This window comes from Saccopteryx leptura, chromosome 2 (assembly GCF_036850995.1).
Source record: "Saccopteryx leptura isolate mSacLep1 chromosome 2, mSacLep1_pri_phased_curated, whole genome shotgun sequence".
Taxonomy (NCBI): Eukaryota; Metazoa; Chordata; class Mammalia; order Chiroptera; family Emballonuridae; genus Saccopteryx; species Saccopteryx leptura.
This window is the reverse complement of record NC_089504.1, coordinates 762,423-782,476: the sequence shown is the minus strand read 5'-3', so window position 1 is coordinate 782,476 and position 20,054 is coordinate 762,423. Positions and strand designations below refer to the sequence as shown.

The 20,054-nt window shown below is 63.7% G+C and overlaps 5 protein-coding genes across 12 annotated transcripts; 4 read left to right on the top strand and 1 right to left on the bottom strand.

Moving 5' to 3' along the window:
* Positions 1–66: 66 nt before the first annotated feature.
* LOC136394046 (uncharacterized) lies at positions 67–1,518 on the top strand. The gene is made up of 2 exons (XM_066366603.1): positions 67–540; positions 789–1,518. The coding sequence occupies exons 1-2, from the start codon at positions 134–136 to the stop codon at positions 1,399–1,401; spliced, it is 1,020 nt and encodes a 339-aa protein (XP_066222700.1). The 5' UTR covers positions 67–133; the 3' UTR covers positions 1,402–1,518.
* A 1,724-nt stretch (positions 1,519–3,242) lies between these two features.
* RNF208 (ring finger protein 208) lies at positions 3,243–6,396 on the bottom strand. Its single transcript, XM_066366604.1, has 2 exons — positions 4,970–6,396; positions 3,243–4,743 (listed from the first exon to the last, which is right to left on the bottom strand). The coding sequence occupies exon 2, from the start codon at positions 4,221–4,223 to the stop codon at positions 3,423–3,425; it is 801 nt and encodes a 266-aa protein (XP_066222701.1). The 5' UTR covers positions 4,224–4,743; positions 4,970–6,396; the 3' UTR covers positions 3,243–3,422.
* Positions 6,397–8,931: 2,535 nt separating this feature from the next.
* On the top strand, positions 8,932–10,106 carry CYSRT1 (cysteine rich tail 1). Its single transcript, XM_066365543.1, has 2 exons — positions 8,932–9,048; positions 9,347–10,106. Exons 1-2 carry the CDS (start codon positions 8,940–8,942, stop codon positions 9,796–9,798), a joined length of 561 nt encoding a protein of 186 aa, XP_066221640.1. The 5' UTR covers positions 8,932–8,939; the 3' UTR covers positions 9,799–10,106.
* Positions 10,107–11,651: 1,545 nt separating this feature from the next.
* RNF224 (ring finger protein 224) lies at positions 11,652–14,488 on the top strand. The gene is made up of 2 exons (XM_066366596.1): positions 11,652–11,900; positions 12,153–14,488. The coding sequence occupies exon 2, from the start codon at positions 12,154–12,156 to the stop codon at positions 12,622–12,624; it is 471 nt and encodes a 156-aa protein (XP_066222693.1). The 5' UTR covers positions 11,652–11,900; position 12,153; the 3' UTR covers positions 12,625–14,488.
* Position 14,489: 1 nt separating this feature from the next.
* SLC34A3 (solute carrier family 34 member 3) lies at positions 14,490–19,794 on the top strand. 8 transcript variants are annotated; one of them, XM_066366590.1, is made up of 13 exons: positions 14,555–14,613; positions 15,330–15,453; positions 15,639–15,752; positions 16,109–16,237; positions 16,317–16,460; positions 16,538–16,649; positions 16,728–16,923; positions 17,073–17,162; positions 17,262–17,346; positions 17,445–17,612; positions 17,710–17,826; positions 17,914–18,038; positions 19,214–19,794. In XM_066366590.1, exons 2-13 carry the CDS (start codon positions 15,369–15,371, stop codon positions 19,676–19,678), a joined length of 1,830 nt encoding a protein of 609 aa, XP_066222687.1. In that variant the 5' UTR covers positions 14,555–14,613; positions 15,330–15,368; the 3' UTR covers positions 19,679–19,794. The 8 variants fall into 8 exon arrangements, with proteins under 8 accessions (XP_066222688.1, XP_066222687.1, XP_066222690.1 ...); XM_066366593.1 differs by having other exon boundaries at positions 14,556–14,613; positions 15,663–15,752; XM_066366592.1 differs by lacking the exon at positions 14,555–14,613 and adding an exon at positions 14,623–15,173 and having other exon boundaries at positions 15,663–15,752.
* The last annotated feature ends 260 nt before the right edge of the window (positions 19,795–20,054 follow it).

Sequence of the window (20,054 nt, the reverse complement as noted above, 5' to 3'; positions counted from 1 at the left end):
GGGGGGGTGGGCCCACATCTAGGGATAGGACAGCCCCCCATGGCGGGACACGCGAGCCACCTTGGCTGCAGCACTGGGTCTGATTCTCTCTTGGTGGTTGCTGGCTGTGTGCCCACCTCGTACAAGCCCTGCCATGACTCTGACAGGGCAGGGGGGACGGTGGTCTGGAGAGGACCCGGAAAGAAAGGAGCAGGAATCACCCAGCCAGGCTGGTGTGAACCATCCCCTCAGCCCAGGGAGCAGCAACCTCAGGCCCAGAAGGAAGGGGGTATGGCTCAAGAGCAAGGAAGGGGAGGGAGGAGGGAGGTACAGCCCTTGTCCCCGCCCTGAGACCTGGGGTGGGCCTTCCGGGCTCAGGGAAATTCCTGTCGGAGCAGTTGGGCAGGCCAGCCCACTTGGAGCCCGTCTGTCCAGGTCAGTCGCTGCCTCTGGGCTCGGGTGGGCCCAGGAGCAGCTGGAGCTGGCACAGGCACTGGGGCCCCAGCGGAGCTTCCTTTTGGTAGAGGCAAGGACCCTGGGAGAGGCGGTGGCTGCTTCAAGGTCAGTGTCAGACCCGGGGGCCACAGTGACCTTCACGGCCCTCGCCACCCCACTGTCATCCTGGGGTCCCACCCCACCCATCCTGACTCCTGCCCCAGCACACCTACTCATGGGCCTGCTGACCTCAGCTCGGGGCTCCCCGGTCCATCCTCAGCCTCCCTGGCCCCTGAGCACCTGGACCCACTGTCCCAAGTGCTAGAAGATGAAGGGTTGGACAGCCAGGTCTCTGGGGACCCCCCCAATTCCAGGACTCCAGACAGTGAGCCCCTACTGAAGGTCGCAGTGGCAGCCCCGCCCTGGGCTGGGCCCACAGAGGAGGACGAGGACGAGGAGTGCCCCATCTGCGCAGAGCCCTATGGCCCTGACGAGCACCGCCTGGTGCTGCTGAACTGCGGCCATGGCCTGTGCTCAGGTTGCCTGCACCGATTGCTGGGCACAGCCTCCAGTGCCGACCTGGGTCGGGTGCGCTGCCCGCTCTGTCGCCAGAAGACGCCCATGCTCGAGTGGGAGATCTGCCGGCTGCAGGAGGAGCTGCTGCAGGCCGACGGGCCCCCACGCCCCCCGAGCCCCCCACCCCCCGCCCTCCCCCGCCGGGGCTCGGGGCCCTGGGCCCACCTGGAGCACCGCTACCAGCTGCGCTTCCTGGCGGGGCCTGTGGGCAGCCGGGGCTGCCTGCCCTTCCTCCCCTGCCCGCCCTGCCTGGGTGCCCGGCTCTGGGCTCTGCGGGCACAGGGACCTTGCGCCCGCCGCCTGGCGCTGCTAGGCCTGCTGGCCCTCGAGCTGCTGGGCCTGCTGCTCATCTTCACGCCACTCATGTTGCTGGGGCTGCTCTTCATGCTGCTCGACCGCTCCAGACATTGAGCAGGGTCTGTCACTCTGCTCCTGACATCACTGGCCTGGAGGCTCAGACTGGCCATGTCTTGAAGGCTTGGTGCCACGGGCCCTGGTCCTGAGGAGCACCTTGTCCTGAGGCCTGATGACCGGGCTGAAAAAATATCCTAGGTTGACCAGGCACTAGCCTTCAAAACTGGGCCCAGGGCCTGACCAGGCAGTGGCGCAGTGGATAGAGCGTCGGACTGGGATGCAGAGGACCCGGGTTCAAGACCCCGAGGTCGCCAGCTTGAGCGCGGGCTCATCTGGTTTGAGCAAAAGCCCATCAACTTGAACCCAAGGTCGCTGGCTCCAGCAAGGAGTTACTCGGTCTGCTGAAGGCCCGCGGTCAAGGCACATATGAGAAAGCAATCAATGAACAACTAAGGTGTTGCAACACGCAATGAAAAACTAATGATTGATGCTTTTCATCTCTATCTGTTCCTGTCTGTCTGTCCCTGTCTATCCCTCTCTCTGACTCACTCTCTGTCTCTGTAAAAAAATAAATAAATAAAAATAAATAAATAAAAAAACAACTTTAACAAAACTGGGCCCAGGGCCACCCGGGAGCCTGTGGTCAGCCCTGACCCATCCAGAGACTCCAAATCACCCTGCTGCCTAAACAGGAACCAGTAGCTACAGTCAACAGTGCCAAGGACATTGCTGGAAGAGGTTTGTGGTCAGGGCCCCAAGCACCCCTCTCCAGACCAGCACCATACTGACCCTGGGCTCTCTTTCCCACCGCATCCAAACCCAGCATGTCTGCCAGAGAGGCAGTCGACACTGGAGTGCACAGAGGTCTGCATTGCCTCGATGCCTCAGAGAAGGCGGGGCCCTGGGCAGGGGGTTACAGGTCTCCTGAACCCCCTCCTCCTGCATCCCAGATCATAGCCAGCGTGTGTTCCCTGAAGGTCAGGACAGCCGTAGGGGGAGGCCTTGGCTGTGCCGACTCAGCCCACAAAAGGCCTCCCCCCCACAGGTCAGGACCCGAGGAGCCATCATGAGCACCTGGGGGTCCGGTGCATACCCCCGAGCCACAAAGGACAGGGACCCAGCCAGGCCTTGGAGCTGGAATGCCGAGCCGAGGCCTCTGACTGCCTGCAACCTCCCGTCTTTGAGCCTGGGTCCTTGATCTGAAGGACGGGCACAGTCACAGCACCACCTCATGGGCTTGTTGGTGACAGGCCGAGGATTGTGCCTGGTCCAGGATGTGGCTCTCAATAAACAGCAGCCACGGTAACCGCTGCCACTACGTTACCGTCCTCACCTTTACTCTGTCATTGTCCAGGCGGCTCCGCTCCACACCCCCAACAAGCTTCCTCCTCCAACTCCAGGTCATGCAAATGCCCAACAGGAGGCTCCCAGGCCCTTGTACCCTACCAGAGTCTTGGCCAGCCATGTCCCCATCCTGGCTCAGATTGGCCCAAAGGCCGTTCCCACAGAACCTCAGAGGGTCAGGTGGTCACCAGAAGCCAGGTGGGCCCACACAACTGCCCCCATGTCCAGTGGCCAGAGTACACAAAGCATTCACTCTTTCTGCACACCTGCCCACACAACCCTGCCTGGTGCATGCTGGCAGCTGGATCCGCACAGATGTGTGGAGCGTTTGCACGCATGTACATGCACGCACACACACACACACACACACACACACACACACAGCCAGGTCCAGCTGTTCTGAACAGCAAGCCTGAGCCAGCCTGGCCAGCGAGCAAAGCAGGCTGATGCCAAGCAGTGCTGGGCCGCCCTCTGGCAGCCCTGTCTGGGCTGCAGTCCTTGATGTCCACCCTGGCCCAGGGTTCAGGCCACAGCAGCAGGCTTCAGTCCAGGGACAAGATGCAAACTTTGGCAGAGTTTTAATGGCAAAGTTGGTTGCAGAGGCAATGCCACACACATGGGGGCCAGAAGCTGTGACGGGTGAGGGGTCAGAAGGGGACAGGGCAGGGCCGGGTCCCTGAAGCAGCAGCGCGAGGACCGGCAGGCGGCGGCTGGTGGTGGCGGCCAGGCGGGCACTACATGATGGAACAGGCTGACAGCGGGTTCCGCACGTGGCAAGTACACGCAGCCCCGCAGTACTGCCGGAAGGTCTGGTAGCAGCTGCCCTCGGGCTCTCCCCCCCACTGACCACCGGACGGGGCGGTCAGTGCCTCGGGGGGCAAGCGGCTTAAGATGGACGTGTTGACAGCCAGCGCGGCCAGGCCGTAGTCGGTGAAGAGCACAGTCTCACGGCGGCAGGTGGGGCAGGAGATGAACTTGTACTTGGGGCAGGACTCATAGAGGATCTGCAAGCACTGCTCGCACACAGAGTGCAGGCAGGACAGCACGCGGGGCCGCCGCTGGGTGACATTGTACGTGTGCCCACAGGTGGGGCACTCCAGGGGCTCCCCCACAGCCGGCGATGGCCCTGCAGGGGGCCCCGAGGAGGCGGTGGGGCCAGGCCGGATCACATACTGATTCACGATGACCTCGTCCACGGGTGCCACACGGGGGAAGCCCAGCTCTGCGCTGCCCTTGCGGGGCCGCCGCGGCAGGGGTGGAGTGCGGGGTGCGCCTTCCAAGGCAGGCATGTCCCCTCCACATGCCTGGTTGACGATGATCTCCGTGTCTGAGGGCCAGGCGCGCTTGGGTGCCAGAGCTGGGGTGGGCCGGGGTGCAGGTGGGAAGCAAGGGGCGGCCGCCTGCAGCTCGGGGAACTTCTCAGGGTGGACAATCTTCATGGCCTCCATCTTGAGGATGACATGGGGGCCCTTCAGGCAGGACATTAGGAGGCCCGGCCAGCCACTGCCCGCCTCGGGCCCAGGGTCAGCCGGCATCCGGCTGTCTCCAGTCAGACGGGGTGTTAAGGTGGGAGGGGGCGTTGGGTGGGGCCGGGGAGGAGGAGCAGGGGCAGCATCCTGGTCCCGCCAGGCCTGGTGGGGACCCCGGCCACCCCGAGGAGCAGCTGGTGAGAGCTGGGGGGGCAGGGCCCCTCCCAGTGGCCACAGTGGCTTCTCTGGTCCAGTCCTTGGAGGAGGAGGAAGGGGCGGAGGAGGCGGAGGGAGGCAGGGGCAGGGGGGTGTGGGAGGCTGCCCTGGGCTGGAGGCCTGGCCCAGGGGCTCACCCAGGGTCTCTGGCTGCTGAGGCTGGCCAGGGGGCTTGGGGGGGGCTCCCCCTGCAGCCGAGGTCAGCAGTGCCCGGGCTGGGACATCCGGGCAGGCAGGGGCTAGGTGGGCCCCATGGCTCCAGGGCAGGGTGCCCAGGGAAGGCAGCTAGCCTGCGCCCTCGGTGCGGGCGGACCCCGGCCGCGGGCTCGGCGGTGGCGGGAGCAGTGAAGAGGCCTGGACCAGGCCCGAGCTGCAGGTGAGAGACAGCGTGAGGGCAGCACCCGGACCCACTCTCACCCCCACCTTCGCCCTCGCCCTGCACAAAAGACCGGGGCGCCCGACCTCTGACCCTGACCCTCGCTGGACTCGGAACCCAGCCCCCTCCCCAGTCCCCGCCCCCTGGGTCCGACCCCAGCCGGGGCGGAGAGGAGCGGCGAGTGGCGACCCCGCGGCCGTCCCGCCCCGCCCGCGCTCACCTGCCCCAGCCTGGCGTCCCCGAGCCGCGCGCCGCCGCCGCAGAGGTTGTCTCAAAGGCAGGCCCGGATGCGGCGCCCGCGCCTCGGCCCGGCGGCTCCTGCGGCTCCAGCGGCGACCTGGAGCGATGGCGCGACCACGGCGGTTCCCGGGGCGCGGGTTGCAGGACGCGGAGCGCGGGGCGCGGGCTCAGCGCGGCGCGGCGCAGCGCGGCGGCGGCAGGTGCGTGCGAAGCGTGGCGCGCTCTGCGGCGGAGGCGCGGGGACCGCAGTGCGCGCGGCGCCCGCCCGCGCCCGCAGCGCCACCCCCTGCCTGGGGACCCGCGCGGGGTCCGCGGGGCGGGGCCAGTCTCTCGGCTGCCCCTTGATCAACAGAGGGCCTGGCACCCGCCCTCGGGGTCGCCCATTGCCCCCAGACCGCGTGCGGGTCCGCGTCGCCCCTCCTCCAGTCCCCTGTCAACCCCGTCAACCCCGTCCCGCCTGGCTGACCCTGGGTCCTAGTCAAGCCCCCCCCCCCAATAATTCTGGAAAGGAAATATTTTCGCAGTCCGAAGGTTCATAGTGCCAGAGCCAAGAGCTGGTCCCAGGAAAGCTTATTCCCAGGGCTCTACCTTGGGGCTACCTGTGTCCTGCCCCAGAGTCAGGGTCTCGGCTTATTTTTCCACTCAGCCCCCAGTGGGAATGCCTCTGGAGTTTTCCAGCTCGCAGGTGCACCCAGACTCTGCCCAGCGTTGGGAGGCTTAATGTGACTCTAAGAGGGTTAGCAGGGTGGGCAAACAGGTATCAGAGGAGTGGACTGATGGACAGTTGTTGGGAGAAGGCCCCCAGGATGGTTAGACAGATGGGTGGGGTGAGGGGTATTTCGAAGGTCTGACAGCTGGACAAGCCACTGTGGGGCAGCAGCCCACAGAGGACACGCACCTAGCCAGGGTGGGGTGGCCATTTCCGGCATCCTATCAGGTCAGCACGTGCCCAGCTGTCACACAGTTGAGTGCTAACCAAACCCCACCCCATTCCTTTCTGCTTCCTCTTTCAGCCAGGCTCCTGTTCCCCTGGGATATAACCTCTGCCCTCAGGTGACAGGGTGGGCAAAGGACATAATGGCAACTAAAGGGCAGGGGACAAGGACTGTGGGAGCCTGGAGTGCCGTCCCCAGACCCGCCATAGCCACCACCTAACGTGCTTGCAGTCTTGTGACCAGCATTGGGCCTGCTTCTGAGCCTGGACAGTCCGCGTCCCTTCAGGCCACAGCCCCCTCTGCACAAGCCAGACTGCACCTGTAGTCCCCGGTCCCCGCAGGGCAACAGAGCCCAGGGAGGTCTGTGTTCCCGGTGAGAGAGCCCTCTTGGGCAAAACAGGCTGAAGCAGAGTCCTTGGGCCCGTGTGTGGCCCCAGGCTAGTGTGTGAGCCTCAGTTTCTTCGGTCAGCAGGAGCAGGTGCCTGGTGGGAGGGGCAGTGAGGGCCTATGGGCCTTAGCATTAAGCCGGGGGGACAACTGAGGCAGCCCCGGCCAGTGGACATCTGAGAGCCCAGCCTTAGCCAAGGGTCCTCACGTCTCACCCACTCACCCAATGGGCGCGCCAACAAGAAGCCACCAGGCCCCGCCCCTCCCTGGGGCCCCGCCCCCTCCCAGCGCCCCGCCCCCGGAGCCCGCGGCGGTCCGCGCCCCGCGAGCTCCGCGGTTTAGAGATGGGGCGGCCCAAGCCGGGCTCTGGACGGTCCGAAGCCAGCCGACCCCGAGCCGGGTCTTTAGGGAAACCCTCGAGCGCGGAGGCTTCTGGGGAATCAAGTTCCCACAGGCCGCCTCGGGCCTGTTTCGCGCATGCGGCAGTGCCGCCTCGCCTCGCAGCGAGGGGCGGAGTCTGCAGGAACCCGGGCGGGCTTCACGGCGCCTGCGCAGAGGCCCTCTGTTGTGGCCTTCTAAGTTCAAGGCCTCTGGCTCAGTTCCCCCTCCTGAATCGGATGTCGCATCGGTAGAACTCGTGTTCGGACTGGTCCGACCGGCCCCACGCATGCCACCCGGGTCACCCCGGTCTCTGGGCCACGTCTGATTGGATCCCGCCCTTCCTGGAGGTTCCCCCAGAGCCTCAAGAACTGGGAATCCGGTGACACCCAGGGGGAGCTCGCCAGAGTGTTGACAAGTGTTGACATCTGTTGCCACCTCCATACGCGGCCAGCCTGTGTGTTAGGTGTTAAGTGCCACCTTCCAGATGAAGGTGGGAGAGGGTTTGAAGGCCAAGGATGAGGATACTGGAGGCGAGTCCCGAGGCCCCCAGAGCCTACCTATCAGAGAAAAACTGTTTTCAGAAATGAGCTAGAAATGTCACTTGTTAGAAGCGCGCGCGTCGCCAGTTGTAAGATGTTTTATCAGCTGAAGTATGTAAATCAATTTTTTATCAATTAAAAAAAATTTTTTAAAGGGCAAGCCTCGCCTGACCAGGCGGTGGCGCAGTGGATAGAGCATCGGACTGGGATGTGGAAGACCCAGGTCTGAGACCCCGAGGTCGCCAGCTTGAGCGCAGGCTCATCTGGTTTGAGCAAAAGCTCACCAGCTTGGACCCAAGGTCGCTGGCTCCAGCAAGGGGTTACCCGGTCTGCTGAAGGCCCAAAGTCAAGGCACATATGAGAAAGCAATCAATGAACTAAGGCAGGGGTCCCCAAACTACAGCCCGCGGTCCACATGCGGCCCCCTGAGGCCATTTATCCGGCCCCCGGCCGCACTTCTGGAAGGGCACCTCTTTCATTGGTGGTCAGTGAGAGGAGCATAGTTCCCATTGAAATATTGGTCAGTTTGTCGATTTAAATTTACTTGTTCTTTATTTTAAATATTGTATTTGTTCCCGTTTTGTTTTTTTACTTTAAAATAAGATATGTGCAGTGTGCATAGGAATTTGTTCATAGTTTTTTTTATAGTCCGGCCCTCCAACGGTCTGAGGGACAGTGAACTGGCCCCCTGTGTAAAAAGTTTGGGGACCCCTGAACTAAAGTGTCTCAATGAAAAACCGATGATTGATGCTTCTCACCTCTCTCCGTTCCTGTCTGTCTGTCCCTATCTATCCCTCTCTCTGACTCTCTTTCTGTCTCTGTAAAAAAAAAAAAAAAAAATTTAAAAGGGCAAGCCTCTGACCCCTGACCAGGCGGTGGCGCAGTGGATTCAGCATCGACCTGGGACACTGAGGACCCAGGTTTGGAACCCCAAGGTCGCGCCGGCTTGAACTCAGGCTCAACAACTTGAGTGCGGGGTCACCAGCTTGAGCGTGGGACCATTGAAATGATCCGAAGGTCGCTGGCTGGAGCCCAAAGGTTGCTGGTGTGAAGCCTAAGGTTGCTGGCTTGAGTCCAAGGTCACTGGCTTGAGCAAGGGGTCACTGGCTCAGCTGGAGCCATCCCCCCTCACCCCACCTCCCTGCCATCAAGGCACGAATGAAAAGCAACCAATGAACAAGTAAAGTGACGCAACGAAAAACTGATGATTGATGCTTCTCATCTCTTTCTCTCTCTCTTTCTCTCTCTCTCTCTCTCTCTCTGAGATATCCATGCTCTCAAACATCTCCATCTCTGTCTACCAGGCAGAGGCTGTGGATTGCAATGAGAATCCCTGCCCTCCATCTCTGTCTACCAGGCAGAGGCTGTGGATTGCAATGAGAATCCCTGCCCTCCATCTCTGTCTACCAGGCAGAGGCTGTGGATTGCAATGAGAATCCCTGCCCTCTGCCACAAAACAAGGGCTCTGGAGGTGTATGAGTGATGGCTAGAGTCCCCAGATCACCTTCAGGCTGGCATCTGAGGGCCTGACCCCAGTCTTCCTTCCCGCCCTCCTTCCTGGACCTAGAAACATTTCTGGAACGTGTCTAAGCTGAGTCACCGAGGCTGGCAGTGTCCCCTCAGAGCCCAGGCCATGGCCACCACCCACCTGAGAAGGAAGGGTGGGTGGCCTGGGATCTTGGGAACCCCGTTTTCTTTTGTCCCGCCCATGGCCCCGCCTTTCCCCAGGAGGGAAAAGGCTGCTGCCAGTAGCTCAGCTCACAGGCACTGGGACCTGACCCAAAGGACAAGAGGACAGACTGCCATTGCCACTTCAGGTGGGTGCTGGGCCTTCCCTGCACTGGGGCTCCCCCGTAGGACCCGCTCAGCGGCACCTCCAGACTCCTCCACCCAGTGCCATCCAGGGCACTGCCACTCAGGGAAGGGCAAGACGCCTGGGGGGACAGCTGGGAGACTGGCCCTCACAGCCCCTCACACCTGTCACGCCCCCAGGCGCGCACACACACATACACCCTGGCGTCTCCGCAGCCTGGCTTTTCCTGGGGTGGGCACTTTCTTGGGCTGCAACTATTCCACTTCACGGAGCCAGCAGTTTCCTCTGCCCATCTCTGTTAGGCCGGACCATGGACCCCTATGAGATGGTCGTCAAGAATCCGTACGCCCACATCAGCATCCCCCGGGCTCACCTGCGGCCTGACCTGGAACAGCAGCTGGAGGGGACTCCCTCCTCCTCGGAGCTGCAGTCTCTGCCTGTGGGTTCCTGCACCCCTGAGCCCACCCGCCTCCTGCAGCCCACTGAGGAAACCGCATGGCCCAAGGGCGCCAAAGGGGCCAAGGGGGCCAAGGGGGTCAAGGGGGCTATTCCCGTCCAGGGTCAGCAGACCTGGCAGCAGCCTGGCAACCCCTATGGGAGTGGGCAGCGTCCAGCAGGACTGACCTACACTGGCCTGCCGCCCATTGGGCGCGGCGACGACATCGCCCACCATTGCTGTTGCTGTCCTTGCTGCTCCTGTTGCCACTGCCCTCGCTTCTGTCGCTGCCACAGCTGCTGCTGCGTGGTCTCCTAGCCCAGCCCCTGCTGGGCTGTGGGCCTGCCCAGGACCCGCACGCATAGCAGGCCCCAGGACTCTCTGCTCAGGCAGCCACCGCAGTGCATGAACGTTTGGGGCAGCCACTGGGCCATCGTCATTGTTGTCAGCCCCCCGCCCCCCCACCCCACCCCTAGACAAGAATATCTATGTGCCAAGGAGGCCAACAGCTCAGTTGGGGTCCCTTGAAAAGGAGCCCTGGGTGCTGGCCATGGTGGTAGCTTGGGGACACCCTTAAACCACCTCCCTCAGGGCCCAGGGCTGAGGTAATAAAGCCGAGTGTGCTGAGCCCAGGTGATTCCTTTGGGGAGGGCACCCTGGCTCTGTGGGACATTTGGAGGTTGGGAAGCCACTGTGTTGTGGTTCTCTGACCTGCACTGCAGGTCTCAGGTCTGCCCAGAGGCTGGGCAGGAAAAGTAGGAGTGTGCCCCTGCCCTGGCCAGGCCTGGGTTCAAGCCGGGAGCCACGTCCGTCTGTGGGTCCAACAGCAGGATGCTGTGCGTGGAACCTGGGGTGTGGAGCCCCAAGAAAGGCCTCCAGGAGGAGGATTGGATTGGTAGGGAGGTGGTGGGTGAGACCAGTGTTGGCAGGTTTCTGGGAGTGGGAGCTGCAGCGGCCAGGACCGAGCCCTGCTCACCAATGTGAGTCACCGCCCTACCTCAGCTGGGACATTCTTCTGGCTTCCCATGAAGCATTCAGTCCCTGAACATCTGCTGTGTGGTGCCAGGCCTTGCTGTTCAGCCCTGTCCAAACTCCCAGGCTTTCCTGGAGGGCCCCAAAGGCAAAGGCGGCCTGGGCTAGGGGAGGCCCCTCGGAATTCCCGGCTCCTGCCGTGTGCAGCACAGCACGCCTGCTCGGGGGCCGTGCGGGGAGCTCAGCTGCTAAGCAGGCATTGCCTCACCGCTGGGGTGAGGCTGGGATGCCGGGGGTGAGGAGTCAGCGGAGGCCAGCACTGGGAACCCTGACGTTTCCGGGGCTGGGCAGAGGTGGCCGAAGGAGGAAGTCGAGCTGGCCTTGCAGGACAGACAGGTCCTGGGGCCAGCCCTCCCCTGACCCACAGTAACTGGCCACATGGCAGGACCGGTCTCTGGGCGTGGACAGACACATCATTGGTCTGACAGTGCAGGGACTCCTGCCCCATGGCCAGCCCGCACCACGGGATGACCCCACCCAGGCCAGCCACAGAAACCTGTTAGATCAGTCCAAGAGGCTGCAAACTGTCCTGGTAGTAGGAGTAAGGAGGGTCCCCTCTGGCATTTGGCTACCTCACAGCCAGGTGGAGAGGGTCCTGGGGGTCCTGACCCTGCCCTGACCCTTCTCTACACACCTTCATTTTGCTGTGCCTGTGCCCCAGTCACTGGGCTGGCCCCAGGAGGAGGTGGCTCTGATGGGAGTGTGTCTAGGGCTGCCCATAATGCCCTGTGCCTGAGAGAGCTTCTGGGTGGTCCATGTGTGTGCACGGGGATCCCCACATCTATGCTTGAGTGCCTCCTTGGGGCCTTTCAGGGTTGGCCACCACCCTATGATGAAGGCAAGGATGAAGGCACTGGGGCAAATCAACATGGACCCTCACACTGTAGTTGAGCTGGGGAGGAGCAGGTCCCTCAGGGCTCTGAGCCGGTGGGAGTCCTGGAAGGCTTCCTGGAGGAGGCAATGCTTGAACTGAGATGAATAACAGGCATCACCCAGGTTAAGACCAGAGAGCTTTTCTTGAATGGGAGAGGGCGTACGACAGTGGGGACACAGGAGAGAGTTTGAAACTGGGGGGGGGGGGAGGGTCTAGGAGGATGAGGAGGAAAGATGAGCCAGAAGGAACAGGCTTGGGTGGGGGATCAGTGGAGCCCAGTCTGGACACGAAGGGGGTGGGGGTGGGGCGGAGTGGGGGGGCACTGATGGATCCAGTTGCAAGTGCTTTGTGGCTGAAAGGGGAGCCTGCCCGCCTGCAGCCACCACCTGCCTCCCTGCTGACTCGGGCTCGGCCAGTAACGTGAGCCCCAGGGAAGGAGCTGCAGGGCGCCCTGGGTCCCCCCACCCCTGGCCACCCTCTGGCTGGGCAGAGCCACCCAGCAGAGCGAATGCAGGTAAGAGAGGCCTGGGCTCAGGCAGGCTGGGGTGGGTGAGGGCTTGAGGCAGAGCAGGAGAGCCATGGAGAAGGATCCCACAGCTGGACAGGATGCTGGCCCACAGGGCCCTGGCTGTGCCCTAACCCTGGCATCTGCAGAGGCCCGGGTTCCTGTCCTCTGGGGTGGACTCCTGGTGCCAGGACCCTGACCATGCAAAGGAGTGGAAGAGGTGGGTGGGGCCGGCTGCAGCTCCTTGCACACCTTCCCCAGGATGCTGCAGCCAGAGGTTCCTCAGGCCTCCGAGGAGGGGACAGCTGCCGGGATCAGGCGCGGCGATTGCATCATCTGCTACTCCGCTTACGACCTCACCGCGCATTTACCGCGCCGCCTGTACTGCGGCCACACCTTCTGCCAGGCGTGCGTGCGGCGGCTGGACATGCCGGCCCATGAGCAACGCTGGATCCCCTGCCCGCAGTGCCGCCAGAGCACGCCCACACCCCGTGGAGGGGTGGCCATGCTGGATCTCGACCTGGCCGCCTTCCTGGCTATCAAAGCTGAGCGGGAGCCGTCTCGTGTGGAGCCCCGGTCTCATATGCCCCTCAAAGGCAGCGTGCCTATCACTCGGCAACCAGCTGTGTTCTGCCCCACGTTGGGCCCCCAGCCCCACTTCCCGCAACCCGGGTGCTGCTGCTGGGGCTGCGGCCACCTCTGCTGGAACCCCCCGAGCAGCCCCGAGGTCTGAGCTCTGGCAGCCGCAGCTCCTTGGGCAGGGAAGTGGCCGCTCCCAGTGTACCTGCCTGCCTCGGAACCTCTGAGGCAGAGCAGGCCCAGAACAGCCTGGGGACAGAGCATCCTGGGTGCCGCCCCCCGCCCCCCATGGACAGCCCCCGCTGCAGCCTAAGCTTAGGGATTGTACCCACAGTACTGCGGGACTCTGCAGGGTCCTGGGGGACCCCCGGCCAGATCTGGCCGAGATTCCCAGGCCCCATGCTAGCCTGTGTGCAGACCAGGGGCACCGTCGCCGGAGTCATCTGTAAGCCCCGTTCCAGGTCTAGACTCAGCTTAGAGCATGGACCCTACAAGGGTCCGGTGGCTCGTCTCCAGGACCCGGCCAAGGTGGCTCCCAGTCCTGCTGGAGCAGGTCTCTCTGTCCCTGTGAAACATGGGAGAGGGCTGAGCCTCTCCGTGGAGGCGTGGGGGAAGGGCTGCCTCCTGAACCCGAGGTCCGAGCCTCTCCGTGGAGGCGTGGGGGCCGGCTGCCTCCTGAATCCGAGGTCTGAGCCTCTCCGTGGAGGCGTGGGGGCCGCTGCCTCCTGAATCCGAGGTCTGAGCCCCTCCGTGGAGGCGTGGGGGAAGGGCTGCCTCCTGAACCCGAGGTCCGAGCCTCTCCGTGGAGGCGTGGGGGCCGGCTGCCTCCTGAATCCTGGCCGGCAAGGCCGTCCCTGTGGAGTTCTTTCCCTCAACAAAGCTCATGGAGCCCCCACTGTGTGTCGGGTGGTGTTCTGGGAGGGTCCCCTGCAAGCATCAAGTCACTGCCAGGACAAGTGTCCGAGGAGAGGGTCAGCTCTAGGCTCAGAGAGGGTGGAACCCGCCCGAGGTCTCACAGCCCAGCAGGGCTAAGCCCACACCGGGCCCTTTCCTGGTCCTCAGCTTCCTTCTGCCTCCCAGTGGCCATGACACAGACCCTTGGGAGCGGCCACAGCGGGTGTTGAGGCTAAGGGCACAGACGCCTCTCCGGTTAGGTTGCAATATTCCCACCACCACCCCACCCGGGAAGGAGCTGTGTGACTCAGAAGCCCCTGGGAGGGACTGCTGGACCAGCCCTGAGTGGCAGGGAGAGGGAGGGACCAGGGAATTTGCTGAGAGGACACTCAGAAACCTTTTCCTTTCCTGGGGCAAAGTCCCCTAGGCACACAGGGATTGGTGGGCATCGAACAGGGTGCTGGAGTCAGCAGGCCCCCCGGGGAGACCAGGCCCGAGGGGGGAAGGGCCGCTCTTCTTCCCAGCACCCTAGGAGCAGGCAGGGGAGCGACCTCAAGCAGGGGCACCCCACAACAGATGGGGTCCATCGAGGCTCAGCTGTGGAGAGAGCAGTGTGGGCCCCTCCTCCTGGTCCAGGTGGGGCTGGGGGGGATGCTGGGCGGCAGTGCAGCCTGTCCTGGGGGGCCCGCCCTCCTGCCATTTGCAGATGGAGGCCCCACACCCTCAACTGTCGCAGCCTGCAGGGAGCTGTGCTCGGCCCTGAATGGAACCCAGGTCTAAACGGGATGACCTCAGGGACTGGTGGTCCCCTTCTCGCCTGTCCAGTTCAAAGGGTCTCCCTCCAGCCATCTGCCAGGCCAGGGACAACCAGACTAACCTAAGGACTGCAGAGATTCAGACAGATTTCCCAAGAGTCCCCCGGGCATGCTGCCCTACCCTGGGCAGGCAGCATGCTGTCTGGCATAGTGTTATAAAGGCCCCTGCTGGTGGAAGTCCAGCACTCAGGGGCCAGTGCCCAGCCTTGCAATGCCCTGGGCCTAGCTAGCTCGGGGTCTGGAACACCTGCCTGAGGGTGACCGTGGGACCGAGACAGGGCAGGTGCCCGGGACTCCTGTGGGCCTTGCTCCTGGGTAAACATTAATGGGGATCAGTACACAGCAGGTCATGTGTGCATCGGACGGATCTTTGACCCGCAGCTGCTCCCGCCCTGTGTCTCCTCCCCACAGGTGCCCCCTTACGACCCACACAGGTAGGAGCTTCGAGAACCAGGAGGAGGCCCAGGGACACTGGGGCCAGGGCTGGGTGACTTCCGGGCCCAGGGCGTAACCACCAGCCCTCCCAGGACAAGGAGAGACCAGCCTATGGGCAAGCAGGAGGGAGGGTGACAGAAAGCCTCCCAGAATCAGGCCCTGGAGGACAGGGAAAGAGTGGAGGCAGAGCACTCCATGGGGGCTGCAGGCCCGTTAGGCTGAGGACAGGAACCCTGAGCTCGAGGGGAGCACCTCAGCTCCGTGCCCTGCCCCCCTGCCCTGGGGGTGCGGCCCTTATCAAGCGGAGACGGCACCATTTGGTATCAAATGCCAAAGTCTAAGCCGGGACCATCTGCAATGGCCCCGATGACATCTGATAGAAGAGGTCCCCGGGTTCCAGGTTCCCAGGCACTTCCGGCCAGTGCCTCACTCAGCACTGACGCCCTGGGCCACCCACGAGGCCTGCTTCTTAGCCAGGACCAGCGAGGGAGCCAGGCAGCCAGGGCCCCCTCAGCTCTGCCCCTGAAACTGGACTGCGCTTGCCTGACAGCCGTCTGAGGTCACTAGAGCCATACTCCGCGGATAGGAGGAGGAGGAGGAGGTCACCGAGGCCGGCAGGGGGTGGGGAGGGGCCTCTGAGGTTAGGGGAACCGGGGACCCGGCGGGGCAAGGAGGCGGAGAGGTGTCTGACCTGCCCCACCACCCCACCCTACAGATCCAGGTTTGGGCCTAGGTCTGTCCCCGCCCAAAATCCATGCCGAATTCCCTCACTGGTGGCCAGGTCAACCCTTCTGCTCTGGACACGGTTGGCCTGGTGGACCAGAGTCTAGGAAATGCAGGTATCAGGAACCCAGTCCTCGACCCCTTGCTCCGGGTGGCTGGGGAGGGGGCTCCCGACAGCTCTTGTCAGAGCTAGATCAGTTGGCGGCCCTCTTCCCTCCCTCTTCCTGCTTCAGTCCCTTACCCCAAGCCCCTGGGCCACGGTCCTCCCCCACTCCCTTATGCCCCACCTGGGGGTGTCCAGGAAACTTGACCCCGACCCCTACAGGGTCCTCCAGTTCTGCCCCTGCCTTGGAAGAGGGGGACATGGACCCCTGGGCCCTCCCTCAGCTGAAGGACACTGGCCAGTCTTGGAAAGGTAGGTCTGGAGGCGCCCAGGAACCGGCCAAATGGGGCTCTGACTCCTCAGGTTCTGAGCATGGAGGGGGTCCCTGGGGAGAGAGAGCAGGGAGGGGGTTTGCCCCAACAGGGAACCAACTGTCCGGGGGACCCTTGTCTTTGTCCTTCTGCTCAGCGGCCTGCTCTGCCTAGCCTGCCCCTCCTCCCCGCTCCTGCTGGCAGGTTTCTGGGAGGCCCCAGGGGCTATCTGCTTGGCCATTCAGCAAAGAAACAGAGAAGGGGAACCCAGGGCCTGCCCTAGGTGGGTGGGAGGAGGCAGACTGGCAGGGCAGGGGGGGTCGGGTTGGCTGAGAAAAGCCCTGCGTGTGTCCTCAGAGCTCAGCACGGCCGGCAGGGTGCTGAGGGTACTCATCGCCTTCCTCAAGGTCTGTGGGCTCCTGGGCAACCTCTACCTCTTCATCTGCTCCCTGGACATCCTCAGTTCTGCCTTCCAGCTGCTGGGCAGTGAGTGACCAGCTCGGTGGGCCGGGGCAGGGCGGCAGCCAGGCTTCGTGGCCTCAGTGCACCTCCCTCCCGGCTCTAGGTAAGGTGGCTGGGGACATCTTTAAGGACAACGTGGTGCTCTCCAACCCTGTGGCTGGACTGGTCATCGGGGTGCTGGTCACGATACTCGTGCAGAGCTCCAGCACATCTTCCTCCATCGTGGTCAGCATGGTGGCCTCCAAGTGTGAGTGCCCCCCACCCCCATCCTGGGCCAGTGGTAGGCGGGTGGGGGCGCAGGGGACTGACGTGGCACCCCCACAGTGCTGACCGTCCGGGCATCTGTGCCCATCATCATGGGCGTCAACGTGGGCACGTCCATCACCAGCACCCTGGTCTCGATGGCACAGTCGGGCGACCGGGATGAGTTTCGGAGGTGAGTGGCAGGGAGGGCGGGGGGCACTCAAGGCCGGAAGCGGAGCGACCGACCCCTCTCTGCTCCACGTGGCCGCAGGGCCTTCGGTGGCTCCGCCGTGCACAGCATCTTCAACTGGCTCACGGTGCTGATCCTGCTGCCCCTGGAGAGCGCGGTGGGCTTGCTGGAGAAGCTCAGTGCCCTGGCCCTGGACACCACCAGCCTGCAGCCCGGGGGGCGCACGCCCGACATCCTCAAGGTGCTGACGCAGCCGCTCACGCACCTTATCGTGCAGGTGAGGAAAGTGGCTGCCCCGGGGGCCCCTGCCTGCCCCGGCCTGGGCAGAGGGGACAGAGGAGAAGGGTCTGGGCCCCGCCATGGTCTGAGCTCCGGGCGACTTCCTGAGAGTGCGGCACAAGGTCACCTCCTTCCCTTCTGTCACAGCTAGACGCTGAGGTGATTACCAGCAGTGCCACGGGCAATGCCACCAACAGCAGCCTCATCAAGCGGTGGTGTGGCACCAGGGCAGAGACGGTGAGGTGCCTCTCACCGCCACCCTCCCACCTTGCTGAATTGCCCGCTCCCGCTGGCTCTGAGCCTGTCCTGAGCCGGCCCTGCCTGTCCCCCCGCCAGACCCCAGGGAACAGCAGCGACTGTGTGAACACCTCCGGCCCCTGCCCCGTGATGAATGGTTCGGCCACCATGGAGCAGCTGCCCTGTGAGGCCCAGCACCTGCCCCCCCCCCAGACCCACCACCCACCCCACCCTACACAATGACAATTGCTCCACTGCTCACCCACGCTGCCCTGCCACCAGGCCACCACCTGTTCGCGGGCACAGGGCTCACAGACCTGGCTGTGGGCTTCATCCTGCTGGCTGGCTCCCTGCTTGTCCTCTGCACCTGCCTGGTCCTCATCGTCAAACTGCTCAACTCCGTACTGCGTGGCCGCATTGCCGAGGCTGTGCGGACAGTCATCAACGCTGGTGCGTCGAGACACAGGACAGAAGCCTGGGGTGGGGGTGTGGGCAAGGGGGGGGAGAGGCTAGGCCAGGGGTGACCCAGCTTCTCCTCCCTTCCCAGACTTCCCCTTCCCATTCAGCTGGCTCAGCGGCTACCTGGCCATCCTGGTGGGCGCTGGCCTGACCTTCGTGCTCCAGAGCAGCAGCGTCTTCACAGCGGCTATTGTGCCGCTCATGGGTGAGTGCGGTAGGCCGGCACCCAGCCCAGCCACGGGTGTGTGGGGGCACGGGCTCAAGGCCCCATAGGGACCTTCGTCTCTTCCAGGGGTCGGGGTTATCAGCCTGGAGCGGGCGTACCCCCTCTTACTGGGCTCCAACCTTGGCACCACCACCACGGCTCTGCTGGCTGCCCTGGCCAGCCCCTCAAGTATGCTGCTCAGTGCCCTCCAGGTACGGCCCTCTCTCTCCCCTCTCCCCTCCCCTCTCCCCTCTCCCCTCTCCCCTCCTGGGCCCCCCAGTCCCGTTGCATCAAGCCCTGCAGACAGGAAGTGCAAGACCTGCCCCAGGCTAGCCATGGCTCAAGCTCTTCTGGGACCCACCTCCAAGGGCCTGCTCGGATAAGCTTGCTCCATCTCCTTGGACCCCAGAGATCCTGTGGACATCTCTGGGATCCCCCAGCCCCCCCTGCAACTTTGTGTGGCCCAGAGGTGCCCTCTGCACCTTCTCATCCTGTGCGCCTGGCTGTGTGTTCCTTCCAGGCCTCCTGGCCCTGGGGGGGCCTAGAGCCCCTTTCTTCTTCCTACCTCCAGGATACTGTCCCCCACCTGTCACCTAAACTCAACTGGTCCCTACTGGACAACACGTGGTGTTCCTGCCAAGGTCTGCCTTCCCTGTGCTGGGCAGGGCATGCCTCCAGGAAGCTTGTCCTTAGCCCCTCAGAGCTGTGCCCTGCACCCCATCCCATCCAGTTCTGTTTATTCTTGGGAGTCCATGGCTCTGGCTGAGCATCCCTCCTCTACCGCCTCTGCCCGGGTGCCCAGACAGGTGCAGCGGCCAAAAGCCCAGTCCTGCTGCTGCCCACAGGACGAGAGAAGCCTGAGCCCTGGCCAGTTTTCACCTGTTCACTCAGACCCTCCCAGTGCAGGGCCCTGCTCCACTTTCCTCCAGGAAGCCCTCCAGACTGAGCCCACCAGCACCAATTCCTCAAGTCCAGCAGCCCCTGGATGGAGGAGGTGTTTCCTCCACGTGGGGTCCTGCAGCTCCTCCCCACAGGAGCTAGGCCAGTGTCCAGGGCTGGGTGGCCAAGCCCACTGAGGGATGAGAAGGAGCAGGGTCACTAGGCACGAGGCAGGCTAAGCCAGCCCCAGGGGGGAAGAGAGTCAGATCCATGGGGTTGTCGATGATGCCGTTATCCCCAAAGCGAAGGGGCAGTGCAGGAAGAGCACGCCCACACCTGGCCGGAATCTGCCCTCCCAGGTGGCCTGTCTCAGCCAATGAGCAGGACCCCAGACTGACTTTGGACTTAGCACCCTTTCTGCCAGCCAGGGTGGGGAGGGTCAGGCACCCTGAGGGGCCCAAGGAGCCCTGGGTCAGTGCCACCCCCTGCACGCCCTCCCACGCTCCAGGTCGCCCTCATCCACTTCTTCTTCAATGTGGCCGGCATCCTGCTGTGGTACGTCGTGCCTGTCCTGCGGCTGCCCATCCCACTGGCCAAACGCTTCGGGGACCTGACCGCTCGCTACCGCTGGGTGGCGGTCGCCTACCTACTGCTCAGCTTCCTGCTGATACCCCTGGCCACCTTCGGGCTCTCCCTGGCGGGGAACACGGTCCTGGCCGCGGTCGGGGGGCCGCTGGTGGCGCTGGTGCTCCTCGTCCTCCTGATCAACGTCCTGCAGCGGCGGCGGCCAGCCTGGCTGCCCCGCCCTCTGCGGTCCTGGGCCTGGCTGCCCCTCTGGCTCCACTCTCTGGAGCCCTGGGACCGCCTGGTGAGCCGCTGCTGTCCCTGCAGAGCCTGCAGCTCCCCTCCTGCCACCGTGAAGGAGGCCCACTGCTACGAGAACCCCGAGGTCTTGGCCTCCCAGCAGTTGTGAGGGGTGGGCGTCCCCGCCCCCCGCTGAGCTCTGGGGACCCTCGCTGGGGGGACCCCAGTAGTAGTGGACTTTTGAGTCAGAGGGGCTCTTCTTAGCAAATAAACGAAGCTGTGACCCAGATGTGGGTGTTCTTCACTCCCGGACACTCACTCACTGCCTGGGGATCCCCCCACCTTTCCTTGGGGTTGGAGTAACGCCTTTGCTGCCCTCTAGCGGACACTCGGGGGTCTGCAGCGACCTTGCGTGGGAGCTGACCGCCCCCGCGGGTGTGGACACACAGATGACCCCTGAGCCCCAGGCTGGAATTCTTGTTTGTTTGTTTGTTTTTTCCCGCGGACAGAAGGCACCAAGCGGCAGTTGGGAGCGTGGAGACTTC

Bases quoted from the DNA above. Each gene is read 5' to 3' on its own strand.
- LOC136394046 (XM_066366603.1), top strand. From the start codon at position 134: ATGACTCTGACAGGGCAGGGGGGACGGTGGTCTGGAGAGGACCCGGAA. The intron at 541-788 runs GTCAGTGTCAGA...CCCCAATTCCAG, and splicing joins GAGGCGGTGGCTGCTTCAAG to GACTCCAGACAGTGAGCCCC.
- RNF208 (XM_066366604.1), bottom strand. From the start codon at position 4,223: ATGCCGGCTGACCCTGGGCCCGAGGCGGGCAGTGGCTGGCCGGGCCTC.
- CYSRT1 (XM_066365543.1), top strand. From the start codon at position 8,940: ATGGCCCCGCCTTTCCCCAGGAGGGAAAAGGCTGCTGCCAGTAGCTCA. The intron at 9,049-9,346 runs GTGGGTGCTGGG...CATCTCTGTTAG, and splicing joins GACTGCCATTGCCACTTCAG to GCCGGACCATGGACCCCTAT.
- RNF224 (XM_066366596.1), top strand. From the start codon at position 12,154: ATGCTGCAGCCAGAGGTTCCTCAGGCCTCCGAGGAGGGGACAGCTGCC.
- SLC34A3 (XM_066366591.1), top strand. From the start codon at position 14,505: ATGGGGATCAGTACACAGCAGGTCATGTGTGCATCGGACGGATCTTTG. The intron at 16,924-17,072 runs GTGAGGAAAGTG...CTTCTGTCACAG, and splicing joins TCACGCACCTTATCGTGCAG to CTAGACGCTGAGGTGATTAC. The intron at 17,347-17,444 runs GTGAGGCCCAGC...CCCTGCCACCAG, and splicing joins CACCATGGAGCAGCTGCCCT to GCCACCACCTGTTCGCGGGC.